The sequence below is a fragment of the Stenella coeruleoalba genome (genome assembly GCF_951394435.1).
Source record: "Stenella coeruleoalba genome assembly, chromosome: 9".
Taxonomy (NCBI): Eukaryota; Metazoa; Chordata; class Mammalia; order Artiodactyla; family Delphinidae; genus Stenella; species Stenella coeruleoalba.
In genome coordinates, this window is record NC_137155.1 from 29119381 (window position 1) to 29139673 (window position 20293).

The 20293-nt window shown below is 40.1% G+C and overlaps 1 protein-coding gene across 3 annotated transcripts in view; it reads right to left on the reverse strand.

The window, feature by feature from the left end:
- ELAPOR2 (endosome-lysosome associated apoptosis and autophagy regulator family member 2) overlaps positions 1-20293 on the reverse strand; it is a 267850-nt gene that overhangs the window by 133132 nt on the left and 114425 nt on the right. For all 3 annotated transcript variants that reach the window (XR_013829782.1, XR_013829783.1, XM_079931571.1), the window contains exons 3-8: positions 19126-19321; positions 13833-13980; positions 10896-10982; positions 8494-8599; positions 7301-7453; positions 6594-6682 (exon numbers count right to left, since the gene is read on the reverse strand). Coding sequence is in view for 1 of the 3 variants with exons in the window: in XM_079931571.1 (XP_079787697.1) it covers positions 6594-6682; positions 7301-7453; positions 8494-8599; positions 10896-10982; positions 13833-13980; positions 19126-19321 (779 nt within the window). In the remaining 2 variants the exon portion in view is untranslated. The remainder of the gene's footprint in view (positions 1-6593; positions 6683-7300; positions 7454-8493; positions 8600-10895; positions 10983-13832; positions 13981-19125; positions 19322-20293) is intronic.

The window sequence follows — 20293 nt, forward strand, 5'->3', positions numbered from 1 at the left end:
TGACTCCTTTACAAAACTACCTTAACCCCCTGACTTTTACAGGCAGATATGAGACAACCTCTGTTGATATGATGAACAAGAGAATTGTCAGGAGTTTGAGATTAACATACACACACTACTATATATAGAAAATGGATAATCAACAAGGACAGACTGCATAACACAGGAAACTCTACACAATATTCTGTAATAACCTATATGGGAAAAGAATCTGAAAAAGATAGATAAATGTATATATATAACTGATTCACTTTGCTGTACAGGAGAAACTAACAGAACATTGTAAATCAACTATACTCCAATATGATCTAAAAATTAAGAAAAAAAAAAAAAAAAGGAATGCCTATTATATTCCCCTCAGGCCCTGGAAATCCGGGCTGGTTCACAGCTCTGGAGCCTCAGTAGCCTTGGTTCCCAAGGCTGGACTCTCATGGCGCTGAGGAAGCTGGGAAGGATGTGCCAGCAAAGGAGCTCCCCTTGGACCTGCAGTGCCTGGTCCCCTCTGGATGGGACCACAATCTCCAGATCCAGGCGGACCTTCCTACAGCTATGCCAAGCCTACTGCAACCAAAAAACTGTGGACTGTCTGGGCTGGAAGAGCACTGAAAAGTCACCCGGTCCCCACGTCTCCTGATGCTGAGGTGCCCACCTCCAGTCTCCTTCCTTAGAGTCGCTGCCCCCACGGATGAAAGCAATCTCCGCACATTTTTTGCAGGGGTGGGGATTGGTCCGGGGGTTGTAGTGGAAGAGGGAAAATGTAAAGAAACACAAGCCCTTGGGTGTCTGTTCTACCACACTCCACTCTCCTTTACAACCCTGGAACAGGACTTTCACCAAGCCTCTGGCTACCCCAGTAACCCGAGTTTGGCATGAAGAAATGCTGCTACCTTGTGGCCGTTTCCCGTAACTACAACTTTAAAACCGGTGCTTACGGGCACTTGACATTCACAAGGCCTATGGAGCTCTAAATGATACCTGCCTTCGGGAGATCAGCTCGGTGCTTTGTGACCACCTAGAGGGGTGGGATAGGGAGGGTGGGAGGGAGGGAGACGCAAGAGGGAAGAGATATGGGAACATATGTATAACTGATTCACTTTGTTATAAAGCAGAAACTAACACACCACTGTAAAGCAATTATACTCCAATAAAAAAAAAATGATACCTGCTTTCAACAAATGTCCTGGGGTAGTACTCAAAAGAGAATTCGTAAAAGGGCAGACTTTCAAGAAGCCAACTTCAAAAGGTAAATTTCCCACACACTGATTCAAAAAAAAAAAAAAAAAGAAAGCAAGCACATGGAAAGATGCTCAGCATCGCTTAACAGTAGAGAAATGCAAATCAAAACAACAACGAGGTATTACTTGGCACCAATCTGAATGGCCATCACTAAAAAGTCTATGAACAAAAATTGCTGGAGGGATGTGGAGAAAAGGGAACCCTCCCACGCTGTTGGTGAGGCTGTAAATTGGTACAGCCACTATGGAGAACACTATTGGAGCTTCCTTAAGAAACTAAAAATAGAGCCACCCTATAATCTGGCCGGCTCACTCCTGCGCATCTCTATGGTGAAAGCCATAATTCGAAAACACATGTGCACTCCAACCTTCACTGCAGCACTATGTACAATAGCCGGGACCTGCAAGCAACCAAACTGTCCATGGACGGATGGATAAAGAAGACGTGGTACAGATACAGAAGGGAATGTTACTCCACCATGAAAACGAATGAAATAATGCCATTGACAGCAACATGAATGCACCTGCAGATGACCATACTAAGAGAAGTAAGTCCGAGAGAGAAAGCCAAATATCATGATATCACTTACATGTGGAATCTTAATAAATGGTATAAATGAACCTATTTACAAAACAAATAGAGTCACAGATGCAGAAAACCAACTTATGGTTACCAAAGGGGAAAAGTGGCAGGGATAAATTGGGAGCTTGGGATTAACATACACAGGGTACTATATGTAAAATAGGTAACCAACAAGGCCCAACTGTGTAGAACAGGGAACTCTGCTCAGTATTCTATAATAACCTAAATGGGAAAAGAATTTGAAAAAGAACTGAGACATGTATATGTATAACTGAATCACTTTTCTGTACACCTGAAACACAAAATTTTAAATCAACTATATTCCAATATAAAATAAAAATTTTTTAAAAAAACAGCTTAAATGAAAACCCAATTTTCAATTTTTATATTCTTGGAAAGTTTTTCCCCTTTAAATATCTGCTGTATTTTTTAATTTTCTGAGCCGGGTCTTCTAAAGCCTGGATTCTCTTATAAATCTTTTTGGCAAGTTAATGTTTTCTCTTTTTTAAATACTTTTATATCTGAGACTTTCTTTGACACAAATAAATTTTGATTTTACTAATTTGAGCTCATTTCTCAAGCACAGAGATCTTCCTGACCCAGCTTTATAAATTTACTATTTGGTATACTGAACCCTCATGTCTTCAGGCCAAGTTAAGGATTTCTCAATAATATGATGAAAATAAGTTATGTGAATTCATATTCTTCTTGGTATGAGTTAGGGTGCGTAGAAATACTTTGTTAAATTTATCTTCCCGTGGCAAATATATAACAACTATACTGCTAACCCAGCTCAACTATTCTCCTAGCTGCCATCCAATTATAAAATCAAACATTTTACATGTAGTTCTTGGGTTAGCCATATATATCCAACTTGACCATGTCATTGGGTCCACGGTTCTCTGTCTTACCCATAGAGAGAGCTTATCCACACGGAGGTCATCCATAGGGAGACGCTCCATCAAATATCTTGTTAATATTAAAAGATGTTAATACTTGTTAATACTAAAAGATTCTCTTGAAGAATACTTGCCCATTATCATGGGTCAACATTCTTTGGGGCTCAAATCTCAAGCACTGAATCTGTGCAGGTGCTTGTATGTAACCATACGGGGGTACCTCATGCAACACAGGTAAAAAGTGGGCTCTACGCAACCTTTAGGAAACAAAATATAAGTAAAATTTTCAAGCGAACTCACTACTGTGGAAGCATGCCTACTCTAGCACTAGCCTGTGGCACCCAGGGCAACTCCCTACTCATACCCTCACATTCTAGTCACACTCAGGCTCCCCCCAACGTCAGGTCTTCACCATCCTGCTTCCTCCTGCAGAAATGCTCTCCTCCCATGCCCTTGCCCAGGTTTTACACAGCTCTGAAGCCTTCCCTGATCTGATCAGAGCCCCCCCCGCAAAAAAACCTCAGACTTCCCTGCTGTGGCACTAATAACAATTGGAAATAATAATTCATTTTCCTTGACAGACTACCTCTTCCTCTAAAGTCTAGACCAGCAGTTCTCAAATTGCTGAGATCTTGGACCCGCAGAATCAGAATTACCTGGGAACTTCTTAGAAATGTACACTCTCAGGCCCTGCCCCCGATCTACTGAAACAGAAAATCTGAGACAGGAGCCTCCAGGTGTGTCTGATGCTCACTGAAACTGGACAACCACTGCTCTACCGTCTATGGAGACGTGCATCTTCTTCTTCTCCCTATCCTTACATGGCCCTGCTCTCATCACCCAGCAACTCTGTATATAACCAATGCTCCGTAAAGGTTCACTGAATAAATGCGTGAATGAGTAGGCATTTCACATTTTTCACAATGTAAATGAGAGTCCCTTAATCAGGATTAGAATGGTTCCAGTTACCAATTTAAATTTTCCTTAAAAATGTCTCCTAGGGCTTCCCTGGTGGCGCAGTGGTTGAGAGTCCGCCTGCCGATGCAGGGGACACGGGTTCGTGCCCCGGTCTGCGAGGGTCCCACATGCCGCGGAACGGCTGGGCCCGTGAGCCATGGCCACTGAGCCTGCGCGTCCGGCGCCTGTGCTCCGCAACGGGAGAGGCCACAACAGTGAGAGGCCCGCGTACCGCCAAAAAAAAAAAGTCTCCTAGAAGCAGGAAGCAATCAAATAATGAAGCTTCAAAAACTTGAACGTTCCTGTGTCGTACAAATTATAATGTTCAAAGTCTGTATACCTCAAGAGCCACTTCCCTTGATGATCCTCTCCAAGCATGGGGAAAATGAGATCAAAAAGAGTATGACAGGACAAAAAGAGCCAAAACACAGTCGTTGAACAACCTGGGAAACATCACTAAGCCACCGGGAAGTCACCAGGCTCCTCCAAGCAAGAATAACATACCTCTTAAAAAGATGAACCACAACAAATGAAAATGTTGAAACAAACAAAAATAGAAAAAAATTCAAGTTCACATGTGTTATTCACACTTCTTCACTATATCTGTTATCTAATTAAGTTCCCGTTGCATTTTGTTCACTTCTGAAGCTAGAAACATTTCTCTTGAATTAAGTCTTAAAGCAGTTTTTAAAGAATCACTGATATAAAATAGGTAACTAATAAGGACCTCCTGTACAGCACAGGAGATTCTACTCAATACTCTGTAATGACCCATATGGGAAAAGAATCTAAAAAAAGAGTGGATATATGTATATGTATAACCAATTCACTTTGCTGGACAGCAGAAACTAACACAGCATTGTAAATCAACTCTACTCCAATTAAAAAAAAAAAAAAGAATGTCTGAGTTTATGGTGGGGTGGTACACTGTTTTGTTCTATACCAAGAACAAGTTCAGAGTTTACCCAGACACAACAGAAAGAGCGTAATTTGTGTGTATGTGTGTACACAATACGCCTGTGGGTGTACACATGTGCATATACGAGTATGTGTGCGCATGTGTGTGTGTTCTGTGCATTCTACATTTAATATATTTCAATATATGGCTTTACTTCCTTAAGCCCAGGTCAACTAGATTTTGTCACTCTATTCACTGACATAATAAAAACTGCTCACTGACATAATAAAAATATGAATTTTGAATACTTTCATTATAGCAAAATCAAGATCTGTTTGTATAATGGATCTCATTCATTTAAGCTTCAGTAATGCTGAATGAATGACTATTACATAAAATAAACCAAATTTAATTTGCCTTACTCATTAATAAGGAAAGTTTAGCTAAGAAAAGTTTAGTTAAAGAAACATTATTCCAGGTTACTTTCAACCCACCTTAATGGCTCTCTACATATATTTTCCAAATAGGCCTCACCTGACCATTATAGTAGGGCATTCAAGATCTTACTTCATAACTCCTTGTCACTTAAAAGCTGTTAGTTACTGTTCTTATTAAAAGTAATAGATGTACTTCTGATCATTGAAATTTTCCACTAATTTAAACTGGCCTTCCTTTGACTTATTCTGAGTTAGTAAATACTTGTTATACTGTAAAACACAAGAATATACTTGGTCTTAAGTATTCAAAAGTAAATTCTTTTTTAAAAAAACCTAAGGACTAAGGGTAAGGTTCTTTTTTAAAAAAACCTAAGGACTAAGGTTATAATTATATAAATATAAAAATTGTAGATTAGAACCTAAGGATACAAAATTAAGAAAAGAAAGTAATACTGACATCTCTGTATATGTTACAAACTAGGTCAAGAAATTAAATGTCATGATTTCAAAGATACAAAAAACACAAAGAATGCTGCAGCACAGCCACCTTAACCTCAGTTTCTCCTACTGACACAGGCTGGTAGGGCTAACTTTTTTTTTTTTTTTAAGGTTTATTTATTTTATTTATTTTCGGCTGCGTCAGGTCTTAATGGCAGCGCGCGGGATCTTCGTTGAGGCACACGGGATCTTTCATTGTGGCACGCGGGCTTCTCTCTAGTTGTGGCTGCAGGTTTTTCTCTCTCTAGTTGTGGCGCGCGGGCTCTGTAGTTTGCGGCCCGTGGGCTCTCTAGTCACGGTGCCCAAGCTCAATAGTTGTGGCGCACGGGCTTAGTTGCCCCGCAGCATGCGGGATCTTGGTTCCACGCCCAGGGATCGAACCCACGTCCCCTGCACTGTAAGGCAGATTCTTTACCACTGGACCACCAGGGAAGTCCCTAACTTTTTAATTAAGACAATGGCAGGTCAACTGCAGAGTTCCTGTGTGCATTATTCCTCTGGCTAAGTGCCATTTATACGGTAATTACTTTGCATTTAATGCAATTACACAGCAATCTGCCATAACTGAATCAGTCTATGGCTGCATGGCTTTTATTGACCAAAGCTACTGAGTAATCAAATAATTAAAGAGAAGTTACACAGTATTTCCATCCTGTGAGTCACAGAACACACTTTAAGGCTGTGCTTCTCCCGATATTATTTCTGACAAAAATGTAACTGTTAAAAACAGCAGTAATTGGGCACTCACTATGTGCCAGGCACTGTGCTAAGGACCTTAAATTGAGTATTTCATGCATTCTCATGGCAGCCTTAGGAAGTAGGTACTGACATTATTCCCGTTTTACAGATGAAAAAACTGAGACTTAGAGCAAATAACTTGCCCACAGCACTAAAAAGCAGTAGATACGAAAATCAAAGCTGGGAAGGTGGGCTTCAGAGTCTAAAACCTTAAATTTCCTTCATGCTACTTACACACACGTACTATATAAATCTACTCATTTAACTCTCATGAACAAATTCGAGTCTGCTCAAATTGGGAAAAGGGTGGATAAACGTGGGATGGAGCTGACTGAACACGGCCTGTACCTTTCCTTCCTCATCACATGGAGTGTGGATCTGGAAATAGTCTTTTGTGGTACAGGGAGGACGCTCCTTACACTTGCTGGATCCTTCTTCTGCAACAGGAAAACGAATTTCAGAAATGAGTCATTTATGTTGTGACTCTTAGGAAAGGCAAACATGAAAACAAACAAACAAAAAGCAGACAAGTGAAAAGTAAAAATAACTGCACCAGAGGAATTTAGGTAGAACTAGCTAGGCCTAAAGGAAAAAAGGCCCGCATTTTTCTTTTCCCTAGAGCAATAAATGTTTCCATGATACACAAGGAGCATATCACAGTTTTTCCAAGAAGACATTAGATTTCCTCCATTAACACAGAATGTTGTAAATTTGGAACAAATTAAAAGTTTCTAAGTACATCTCCATGCCAAGGCATCATCTAAAAGCACAAAATGAACCTTTTTAGACAAGTATGAACATGTCCAAAACAGTTACCTTGGCGGGGGAGGGGGGGGAATAGAAAACATTACTGACAAAGAGAAAAGTCCTGCAGAAAGGGGTAGTTAGATGTCCTATTCTACCCACTCAGTATGGATTCCGTTCAGCACTTTGGTTTCTGGCCCACTGTGTCCATCACATCGTATGTGTGATTTCTGGCTTATGACTATATGCTCTCAACAAACATAAATTTAGAAAGAAAAGAACAAAGAGTATCAACTGGAGACTCATTTTACCTGAAAACTGGGAGTCCACGTCGCACCTGATGCATTCTTTGGCTCCTTTCTCAGAATAGGTGTTTCTGGGACACACTTGGCAGATGAATGAACCTGGCTCGTCGCTGAAGGTGCCAGGCTTGCATGGAAAGCATTCCGATGTGTACGCCACCCCTGTGTGGTAATGGAAAACAGAGAGAGCATGGGAGGATCCAACAGCAACACGCAAATCAGTCCTTGCCGCCTCTACCCGAAGTGAGACAGAAATATTAACAATAAGCTTAGCCCAGGTCTTTTATATCCCATTCATTCAACATCAAAAACGTCTTTACTATGTGCAAGGAACTGGGCTGGATACTGAATTGCACACGTAAGTGGAGCAAACACTTCAACAAGAGATTCAGACTTGATAGAGGTATACAGTCAATGTATAAACTCAGCTGTCGAAAGACAACTCCACTAATCAGAAGTGGCATAAACTCTAAGGTTCCCTCCAAGTCTATACCATTCTCTCATCTTTGTGGCCACCTGCTCCCTTTTTCTCCACTGTTCACTACGTAGCTGACAAGACCTAAGGGACCCTGGGAAAAGCTCGACTTTTCTTCTGGCTTGTAATTCCAGCCTTTGCCAGCAGATGTCCCTATGACTAATGAGTTAGCGTCACAGGAACAGGTGTACCTAGAACATACCAAAACGTTAAGCCAAACTTTAATAAAGGAGAATCAACTGCTTTCATTAAAAGTAGCCCTAATTGAGAATGAACCATGCCAGGGTTTACTGGCTACTCTTCTGAGCCAGAAGCTGGTTCAGAGAGGCAAAAGTTGTAGGAGACAGTCAGGCCAAGATATCTATCTCACTGTTATTTTTAGGGATAGAGTGGTGACCTGAATAAGCACTATGCCAGCACAATAGAGAGTTCTCGAATGAATAGTAGGATCTTATTAATCAATATTATTTTCTTTTATTTAAATACACCTACAATTGTCATCATGTTTACTTTTTCCACACAGATTAAATAATTCAGTTTAGGGATAGGAAAAAAAAAAATCCCAGTCAATTTGCCAAGAATAAAACCAGGGTCTCTAGGCCTATACGATGTCTAACATATTAATTTCTGTCCTAAATCCCCGTAAGCCAGCAAAACCAACAAAGTAATCAATATTCTAACTATTAAATGTGACAGGTGACTACCAGAGCAGACTGCTGTGAAATACCTTCAATTGTGATATTTTTTACCAACACTGGCTTGACGGCCTTGGAACCCATAAGGATGCCTGTAGTTCTCCAGTACAGTATGTTTGTGCCTGATTTCAACATTACCTATAAAGAGAACACAAGATACTCAGGTCAGATAAACCATGCTACCTACAACCATATCTAGAAGCTAATCTCTTATACACTTTTCAATGCATTATAATGAAATGGAACCCACAAATTTAAATCTACTGTTAACTGAGACCTAAGCTCCGCTTCAATTCTAAAAAAAATAGTCTGCCAACCCCCAAAATATAGTAATGATAAAAGGAAAAGAAAATTCTTCAAGCATGATAAAAGATAAAATGATCTTCCAATCATTTGCATGAAGTCTTGGTTTATATTTCAAAGGGACTCATTTTAGACAGTGAAAGGCACTTGGCCCAATTACATATTGATTGGCTGCCACTAGTCATAAGTAGATCTTTGGCTCTGAAAACAAAAAAGGTAACAGAATGAGTTTGCTTCATTTTAAAATTACTTAACAAAAAACATTGCAGCAGCAACAAGAGAAAAATAGGACTATTCTTATAGAATAACCCGATTTAACTCTATGACTCCAGAACTTAAATGATACCACGTCTAATATTTGTTTCCTTTGCCACCAGAACATTTTTATATTTATAAATCAAAATACTTTTCTGATCAATTTCATGCTGATTCAGTCAAGTAAACTAATGTTAAGGGTGCCTTGCTTTCTCATTTGCCACCCTACTCTTCTATGCAGTCTCTGGCTGGCCAAATTCAAGCAGTAGAAAATTAAAACGTATCTGCCTACTTCACCCTGCCAGAGATTCAGAGAAGTAGTGTGTTAAGTACTTTCCTTCTGTGTTAAGTCTTTGTAAGTGAGGAAAGCATATTTCTTGGCAAGGGTTACTTGTACCTTCAAAGCCCAGCGGACTGAATGCTTAGGTGGATGGATCTTAAGTGGTACTAATATCACTTCCAGGCATACAGATCGAAAAAGTACTCTGAAAGGGTGCATGATATTAATCACTCAACGATGAGGTACCTGGACTTCCCTGTTGGCACACTGGTTAAGAATCCGCCTGCCAATGTAGGGGACACAGGTTCAATCCATGGGCCGGGAAGATCCCACATGCCACGGAGCAACTAAGCCCGTGTGCCACAATTACTGGGCCTGTGCTCTACAGCCCACGAACCACAACTACTGAGCCCGCATGCTGCAACTACTGAAGCATGTGCAACTAGAACCCGTGCTCCACAACAAGAAAAGCCACCGCAGTGAGAAGCCCTCCCACCACAGGGAAGAGTAGCCCCCTGCTCGCCACAACTAGAGAAAGCCGGCATGCAGCAAAAAACACCCAATGCAGAAAAAAAAATTTTTTTTTCAAAAAAAAAAAAGGATGAGGTACCTGCTACAACACAAAGGCAAGGATGGGCGGTCACTTATTGAAACAGTGTCCAATCTACACTGCAGGCACCACACTAGGCCCTCCCCATGTATCATCTCATTTAACTCTGCAAGATTGGTCCCATTTCTCTTATGAAGTATCAAAGAGACGAAGCCAATTGCCTAAAGAAACACAACTACGGTAAACCAAAGTTAGATTTTAAATCCATGTCTCACTCCAAAGGCCTCAAATAATAATAGATTCAGAGACTGTGTTACCTGATAATTGCCTTCAAGCACTTAGAGTTGTCCTTAAAGAAATAAGTAGTTAGTCTACCAGACACAACCAGAAAGGGTAGAACTTTGAACAATGGGTGATGAATAGACAGACAGAAAGCAGGTTTCAGCTCCAGACATAGATGAATTTTGTAATATGCAGAGCTGTCCAACAATGGGGTCAGCACATTCCCCAATAAGACAAGCTTGAAAATCATTTGTTGGGGAGACTGCAGAGAAAGTTGGATGAAAGAAACTCAAGGATCCTTCCAATGCCAAGAGTCACTGATTCTCTTTCATGTGATTGCCACATCTGTAAACTTACACACTCAGAGGTTCTGTATATTAGTTTTGAGTAGACTTCCTTCCTATTAATGCCCCTTTTAAAAGGAGGAGAGTTGGAGTGTGATGGGAAAGAGCAGGAAGAGGGAGCGAAGAAGAAAGAGAAAGGCAGGAAAGGGCTTCCCTGGTGGCACAGTGGTTGAGAGTCTGCCTGCCGATGCAGGAGACATGGGTTCGTGCCCCGGTCCGGGAAGATCCCACATGCCGCGGAGCGGCTGGGCCCGTGAGCCATGGCCGCTGAGCCTGCGTGTCTGGAGCCTGTGCTCCGCAACGGGAGAGGCCACAACAGTGAGAGGCCCGCGTACCAGAAAAAAAAAAAAAAAAGGTTGGGGAAAGGCAGGAAGGAGAAGGATGGGGTTGGTGGGAAGCGGAGGACAGAGAGAAACTTACAGAATGAGAGCCCCACACTCCACTGTCGGTGAGTTTTACCCACTTGTCAGCAGTGGTGTCCATCTCCTGGCACTGATCATTTTGAATCTGTGGAATAAACACAAGGGCCCCAGTAAAGCTTCTTGAATGATGGCTTTAATTAAATTTGTTACTCAGCACAGGACAGGCTGCAAGAGCTTCTTTCAAAGTCTACAAAACAATGGCCATGAGTAATTCTCAACAAGTAAACGTGCCAAGACCTCTGGAGCCTAAGTGACAACCGCATATGAGTTAGTAGTTCTAAGTAAAGCATCCTCATTACTGTAACAAAAAGACTAGGCCACTAAGAAGGCGGGGGCGGCGGGGGCTGCTAAGCAGGAGCGGCAGAGGCAGAGGGAGAGAGAGTTAGCACTGAAAATCCACATAAAGGGGAAAAAGTCATCACAAAAATGTAAAAGCTTGCATTCACCAGGCAGGCCCGAAAGTATAAAAATCAAGCTTATTTTTATAAGATTTGGGGCCGTTAAATTTTTAAATTAATAAATAAATGAAATCTGCTTTGTCTTCCTTTCCCCGGGACTTAACCCAAATGTGTATAGGTAAGTGGCTACAGCCAAAGTCAAAGCCCCCAGCTGGTATCTGGGGACAGATGTTAATGATATTCTATGCCAGTGCAAATGAATACAGCTAATATCTTTAGCACCAAACACTTTGTGCTTTTCAGACAATTCTTCCCAAATACCTAGGAGTTGGGACATACTCTTCCAGGCCTATGAAGAATACCTAGACATCAAAAATTTGGCCATCTTGGGCTTCCCTGGTGGCGCAGTGGTTGAGAGTCCGCCTGCCGATGCAGGGGACACGGGTTCGTGCCCCGGTCCAGGAAGATCCCACATGCCGCGGAGCGGCTGGGCCCGTGAGCCATGGCCGCTGGGCCTGCGCGTCCGGAGCCTGTGCTCCGCAACAGGAGAGCCCACAACAGTGAGAGGCCCGCGTACCGCAAAAAAAAAAAAAAAAAAATTTCCATACAAGTTATTTCCTAAAGACTTACTAACTAGAAAACAGATCCTTGCAACAGCCAAATGCCAGACAATACTGACTGCTCCTGAGGACATCTGCTTTAACTGAGTTCAAATGTCATGTTTATGTTATAAGCATAATGACAATCCTAATGCAAGTGGGAAGCCATTTTTAAACAGATAGGAACCCTGAATATACCTTTGGTGGTCAATGTTTAGATAAACTGAAAGGTTTTTTTCAGCTGATATCAGACATCATGGATTATCGTGACATTCTCTTGGCATTCTACAGATCTCAGTTCTCCTGGTATTCTAAAAGTAACCAGTAAAGGTATAACCTTGGTCTAATCATTTATTCTCTCCAGATTTTAGTTTCATCATTTAAAAAAAAAAAAAAGTGTGTGTGGAGGGGAGAGCTGAATGAAACTCCCAGACTCCTAAAATTAAATACTTTACTGCTTTCAATTATGAATTGTTCACAGGTGCATCTGCATCTTTCAGTCTTCAGACAATTTCTTTCCACTAACCATTCTGCAGGATGGCCATAAGGTGTTGACCCTGAGTCAATAAACTGCAACCTATAAAGCTGAAACATCAGTAAAAGAAGGAACGTGAACTCACCATCCCTTTTCAGTCTCTATCCAGAAGAACAAAGGTATCATTGAGAGAAAGTAGTGAAATTTCATGCCTTAAGAGTACCTTTACTGACAACTCTCAAAGGACTTAATGGACAACACAAAACTCAATGCTTATTTTAACAATTATACAATTATCTTGCTTCTTAACTTTATTTTAGTAATATTGCAAAAATGTCCAATGGAATAGAGAATCATTCAGTCTGAGAAGTATCTTACAAACAAAATGCAACTTAAAAGCTCAATCTGTTTGAATATTGCTTAACATCTTAAACTCATCAAAGGACCTTAGAGCTGGGAGGCTTCTTAAAAGGTCTTGTCTACGATCCACTTTACAAAAAGGAATGCTGAGGACTAGAAAGTTAACTTAATTGTCCAATAACATACAACTAGCAATTGCAGAGTTGGGACCTGAGCCAGAATCTCTTGACTTTGAGCCTAAGGCTCATACCTTCATGGAAAATATCTCTTCCTAGCAAACTTCTGATTTAGAAACTTCCATTAACAAGAGCAATATAAATTTGTTTTAGCATGATCAGTACATTTATTCCTGAAATCTGGACCACAGAAACACTTACAAGATATTTTCCCAGTTGCCTGCACAACACACACTTTTTTTTGGTTTAAGAAGTCAATCTGAGAAGTTTTCCTCAAGTATCTGAGTCACTGCCACAACGAATATTTGGAAGATTAGATACAGTTTATATAAATAGTTAAATAATTTTCATGGTAACAGCCCATTCTGTTAGACTATTGTTTTTTCCTATATTCTGTAATGTTATTTAATCTCTTGTCAGAGACATCAACTATCTCACCCATTTATTCCACTGGATTGTACAAAACCAGCAGAATCAGAAAGACACAGACACTCCTAACTGCCCATGAATACATTTAAATAACTCAAATATTTGAAATTGCAAAGAGAAAAAAAGCCTTTTAAACAAACACTAAAATTGGTAAAAACATATTTTTAAACAAAGTAGCATCTGTAGCTGTAAAAAAAATTTTAATGAATCTTGGGGAAAATATCTGTCACACAAAGTCTCCACCAAGTGGTCGCCTAATAATCACATCCAAAGGGAAAAACAAGCCCAATGTTACTCTACAAGGTGAGAGCTCAAAGTTAAAAGAAACAATGTTAACCAGAAAATATTATAGACAAAAAATAACACTTCTTTTCATACTGAAAGCTTCACTTAACACAAAAACCAAGGAGGCATACAATGGAATGGGAACAAATGATTAAGAGAAATTTTATATGAATGTCCTTTAAAAAGTGAATTCTAGAATATAAAAGCCCTTACAAAGAACTCAAAGAAGATGTTGTTGTCCACATACTGGTACTCAAAGAAAACATAGCCCGACTTCTTGAGGTGCACAGCGTAGATCAAGGATACCGTGCAGTCATCACGATTAGACTCTATGTAATTTCCACGAGGGACCCAGGAAGAGCTGTGGAAACAAAACCATTTCATGTCAGCATTCAGAAACCTCTTTTTTCACAAGTTCTGTAACTGAGATTTAAAAGCGGTTCCATTGACAAAGCACAGCAGAGGGGTCTGAAGCTCATGTGGAACTCACAGGCCAATACCATGGCTGGAAAAAGGTTCGTTTCTTGTGGCACATGACTTCCTAAATGGTGGTATGGTTAAACAATCAAGTTGCTACATAACTGCTATTTTTCACCAAAAATTTGATTGCTAAACAGATGATCACTAATTCCAGTTGGCTTAGATGGAGTTATTCTCTCAAACAATATCTAAAGTTATATTTACAAACATATACTTGGCAGGGGAATGCAGGGGTTCCTTGACTGTGAGAGAAGATATTGTCCTAGAAAAAGCCAATTTAAAGTAAACCTAAATAAAATATAGATCACAGTGTCATAATACATAGTAGAGCTAAAAGTCTGATTGGAAATTTTATCTAAAAAATAAAATGAAATATTAAGAAAACACACTAGTGAACAAAAGCTGGGTTGTCAATCTAACCATAAGCTAATTCTTAATCAATAATGAGTCACGTGCCAACTTTTGGCCAAAAAAAATTTCCAACCAAACCGTATGACAGCACAACTTATTATCCTTCTCTTCAAATTTAACTTTCTATCTGGATGATAAGTGAGATTTTGGCAAATTATTTTCTTTTTACTAACAGAAAAAAAAAATTTGAATGAAAGACTGAGACTTCCACATCCCATCATGACTCACTAATCGGTATTGGATTTGCCCTTTTCTTTAACAATCTAGTAAACTAAACAAAACACGTGAGCCATGTTCAGGCATTGACAATAGGCAGTGAAGGACTGAGATTCCTGACAGCAGGAAAACACATGAGACAAAGCCCAAACTGACCCTGACCTCATTCTTCAGGACACTTTCCAGACCATGGCACTGGGAGATAGCACCCAAGCAGAGCACAGGGATCTCACTGAGCCAAGCAGCAGGGATGAATGTTTGGGGCAGCTGAAACAACTGGAATTTTCAGGCCTGAGATGCAGAGAAAACAGGGGCTCCAGAAGTCCATATGCAGTTCCTCTGAAGGTGAGGGCTTGGATCTGGAGTGGGCAGGCCTACCAGCGAACAGCCATTGCAAAGCTAAGACATAATCAGAGAGGTCACTTCTATGGGAGTCGCTAGAGCTCCAGGTCAGCCAGAAAGGAGGAAACTTAATAACCCCATTGGACATTCATCTGAGATTCCAGAATTGCCACACTTCAGGAATAAGGGCCATACCCTAGAGTAGGTATCAGCAAACTTGTTCATAAAGGGCCGGACAGTCAATAATTTTGGCTTTATGAATCATCTGGTCTCTCCTGCAATGTTTAACTAGGCCATTGTAGTTCAAAAGCAGCCATAGACAATATATAAATAAATGAGTGCAGCTGTGTTCCAATATAACGTTACTTACAGAAACCGAGGGAGGGCCCACAGGCCACAGTGTGCCCAACTCTTGCCCTAGAGTAAAGACCATGACCTAGACCTAAGTGTGAAACCAATAGCGAAACACCCTAAAAAAAAATTTTAAAACCAGACCTGACGAGATCAAGGCATTCTTCTCATAAATAAACTGCCTTCCAGAACAAAATCCAACACCTTTTAAATGAAAGAAAAAAATAATCCACATTCCCTACATCTTAACATTCATGATGCCCCAGATACAATAAAAATTTACTAGGAATGCAAAGAAGTGGGAAAGTATGACCCTTAATTGAGAAAAAATATAATCAGAAGAAACAAGGGCTTCCCTCGTGGTACAGTGGTTAAGAATCCGCCTGTCAATGCAGGGGACACGGGTTCGAGCCCTGGTCTGGGAAGATCCCACATGCCGCGGAGCAACGAAGCCTGTGTGCCAGAACTACTGAGCCTGCACTCTAGAGCCTGTGAGCCACAACTACTGAGCCCATGTGCCACAACTACTGAAGCCTGCAAGCCTAGAGCCTGTGCTCCGCAACAAGAGAAGCCACGGCAATGAGAAGCCTGTGCACCAGAATGAAGAGTAGCCCCCGCTCGTCGCAACTAGAGAAAGCCCATACGCACCAACAAAGACCCAATGCAGCCAAAAATAAAAATAAATAAATAAATTTATTTAAAAAAATAAAACAAAAGAAACAGACAAGTATTTAAGACAGCTCTTCAAAATATAATCAACAACAGTGAGTGAAGGGATGAGGAATCTCAACTATTTTAAGGGAAATAAGAACCATTCGTAAAACTAAATGCAAATTCTAGAACTGAAAATTACAATACATGAAATTGAAAATTCAACAGATGACCTTAAGATCAAGTTTGAGACTGCAAAAGAAATAGTCAACGACACAGCAATAGAAACTATGTAATCTGAAGTCTAAGAGAAAAAAAATTGGGAAAAAAATAGAGGCTCAGTGACTTTTGGACAACACCAAGTGGCCTAACATACACGTAATTGGAATCATAGAAGGAAAAGAGGGAGAGAAAGGGGCAGAAAAACGTTATTGGTGAAATGGTGGTTAACATAATTCTCAAATTTGGTGACAATATCAACCTACAAATTCAAGAAGCTCAGTGAACTTCAAGCAGAGTAAATACAAAGAAAACCACACCATCACAGTCAAACTGTTGAACAGCAAAGATATAGAGAACATTTTATAAGTAGTCAGGGAACTAAAAACCATTACATAGAAGGGAACTAACCATACAAAATACAGCTAATTTTTTTTTATCACAAACAAGGGAGAGATTCAGAGGTAATGGAACATCTTTAAAGCATGGAAAGGGAAAAGTAAAAGCCCAGGGTCATACGTCCAACAAAATATGCTTCAAAACTGATGCTAAAATAAAGATATTTTTAGGTTAAACAAAAAAAAGCTGAGAGAATTTGTGAGCAGCAGACCTGCATTACAAGAAATGATAAAGAAAATTTTACAGGATGAAAAAAATAATACTGGATATACATGCCAACCTATATACAGGAGGAAAGAGCACCAATAATAGTAAATATGTAGATAAGCATATTTTTATCTCTTAAGTTTTTTAAAAAACAATTGATTTTTTTAAATTAATTAATTTATTTTTGGCTGCGTTGGGTCTTCGTTGCTGTGTTAGGGCTTTCTCTAGTTGTGGCAAGCAGGGGCTATTCTTCACCTCGCACAGAAATGAAGACCCAACACAGCCAAAAATGAATAAATTAATTAATTTTTTTAAAAAAGAATACAATATTGGGTGGACGGAAAAAAGGAAGAAAGGAAAAAAGGAGGGAGGGAGGAAGGGAGATAAGCGAAAAAGTAACAGGCTGAAATTTACACTGAGACAGTTATACTCAATACACTGAAAAATTTCTGCTTATCATTCAATCTCTTTAATGAATAAACAATTCCAAATTTATTGGAATTAGAAAAAGAAGCCACACAATATCTCCTGCCCACCAAGACACAGATCTGAGATCTCATAACATCCTACTACTACCTTGCCCTAAGTAACTCTTTTATTTAAAAAAATTGAATTAAATTATACACACACACGTTTCCCCCGTTACATAAAAGTGCAGTGTTCCTGTGAAACCTTTCGTAAGCTGAAATGGTGCAAAGCAAAGAAGCAATTACCTTACGACACATCTTACTAATGGATTTACAAAATAAATCAAGATAAAGCATAGATCCCAGACACAGTTCAAAGTTACGGTGGCTTGATGCTGAGATGCTGCATGTAGCTCCAGGAGAGAGCTTGGTGGTGCCACTCTCGCTGCCCATGGTGCACACTGCCGCTATGACAGCCTCCCTTGCTGCCAAACCAACGCTGAACAGTATTTTTGCTTTTTGCCCTTTTTTTTTTTTTTGTAAAAGCGAAAATCCCCTTCAGATTTCTTTTGGTTAGCAAAAACAGGTACTAATATAGGTTTTTCATAAAAGCGAAATGATATAAAGCAATCTTGGGAAAAGCAGGGGATGCTTGTGTGTGTCTATGTACATACATAAATATACATCTTGAACTGCATGGGTCCAATTATACGCGGATCATTTTCACTGAAGACACATTACAGTACCACTTGATCCATGGTTGGCTGAATCCGCCAGATGCCGCAGGGTGGATACAAAAAGCCAACTGTTAAGTTATAAGTGGATTTTCAACTCAAAGGAGGATCGGCACCCATAACTCCCACATCGTTCATGGGTCAACAGTGTATGCACGTGTGTACATATACACATACGTACGTGTGTATATACGCACATATACATTTTATACACAGTTAGAATTATTAGATATAACAATTCTGTTAATGCTATCTAACGTCACAACCCTACGTGATGAAATGACTGTTATCAGAAGAGTAAAAATATCAACTGGCAGACAGAGAGACAGCTATATAAAGCAAGGGGGAATGGAGGGAAGGTAGGGACGAGGGAGGAGAAAACACATCTGTTATCACAGCTAAATAATTCCCCAGCATCTTTAGCTCAGAGTAAAAATACTGAGTCGTGAGAAACCATCCTTGTCAGAAGGTAGCCCGAGGCCTAAAGTAAAATTCTCCTAAACATGGCCACGTGAAAGGGGAATGTTACATAGTCAATACAAGAAAACAGGAAGGGTAACAGCCCAAAGATAAACATTTTGTGTTTTTTCAAAACAGTTTATCGTTCCTCCAATGTTGTCACAGGCAAACCTAATAACCTCCTATTAAAAAGGTGGAAATTAGGTAAAGGTGCTTTCCACTTTAGGTTTTTAACCCACTCTGTAACCGGAGACACTCAAGTGTCAAAATGAAGGTTATACATTTTTCCTCTCAGGGGAAAAGAAAAAACATTGAAGTTATTCATTAAAATTACAGAAGGCTTTGTAGAAACACCACTGACTTTAATAAAGTTATAAATGTATTATTAGAAAATTAACTTGTTTTCTTAATAACTTTATTGAATTTTTTGCATACAGTATCTATTATGTCCTAAGAGCAACTATTTTAACCTCATGAAAGTTCAGCTACATTATTCATAAGGACTGTTAAAAAAAACTGTGACTATTTGCAATTAGTTTATCTATAATCCCAATCACTACCAAGATTATCCTCAACATCTTTCTGGAAAAGAGCAACCACACCCTTCTCAAGGCTCCTTTGGATTCTTACTTGTTACAGCCATCTGGCCTGCTGTCAGAAGGGCCGACCACAGTGTCCATGAATGTTGCAACGTTGGAAAATCCTGCCGGCAATTCATCCCATTCATCAAATTTGATGCCACTGCCCAAGGAGTAGGTGCCTTCACCACACTTACTGCATACCTGATTCTTCATTTCTAGATACTCCCCAGAAGCACAGGAGAAAGCTGGAAGGCAGAAGAATGTATAATCCATTAGTCATCACACCCCCCATCAATTTCCTCCCCTTCACACTGTCACCAGCATTATTTTTATAAAGCTCTGATCAGGTCACACCCTAATTAAAGCTTTCCAAAGTCTCCCTTATCACTATATGCACTTCACAGTCTGACTCCGACCTATTTTACCAGGCTCATCCCTTGACCCATTCTCTTCCAACCATAACGAAATTCTTATCACTCCCAGAATATTTCATCCTCTTTCTCGCCGCTGTGGTCTTTCTTCGGAGATGCTGACCAACGCACCTGCTCACCTGGAAAACTCCCGTTCCTAAGTCAAAAAACGACCCTCTTCAGAACAGAAGGTGGGGCCTTACCCCACCAGGCAGTCAACTGTGCCTCTCTCTGTGCTCCTACAATACTCTTCTCATAATACCCCCCTTAAAGATAGACAGATGGATGGATGGATAGAGAGATACCACTTATCAATTCATGTGAGACTTCAAGCTTCCAGAAAGCAGGGATCATTGTTATTTTTGAATTCCTAATTGTACCGGGCAAATGCTGAGTGCAAATAAAAGGCTGAACCAGTTTGTGATATAAACTTATCGGGGCTAATGAGAGGGTAGTGCTTCACATGCAATAGCTAAACAAATATCTCCACCATGAGTCCATGTTTTCACTATTCACGACTCCCACTGAGTCATTTCCACAACCTCCTTCTTTTTACTGATGATGTCAAGTTCTGTGCTAATGCTCAGAACTAGAGCCAGAAAACAGCAGCCACAGGCAATGCGCAGGACAGCTGACACAGTTATAGAAAAGATGGCAATTCTGCCGCTAAGGTTTTATTCATTCAGCAAATGCAAATCTATGTCCCCCAAGAGTGTGGCTCTGTGCTCAGAGCAGTATTAGTCACTCAAACGTAGCAAAGAGCTTTCTAATCCTTTAATCAGGATATTAAACAAACAAGAACAAAAT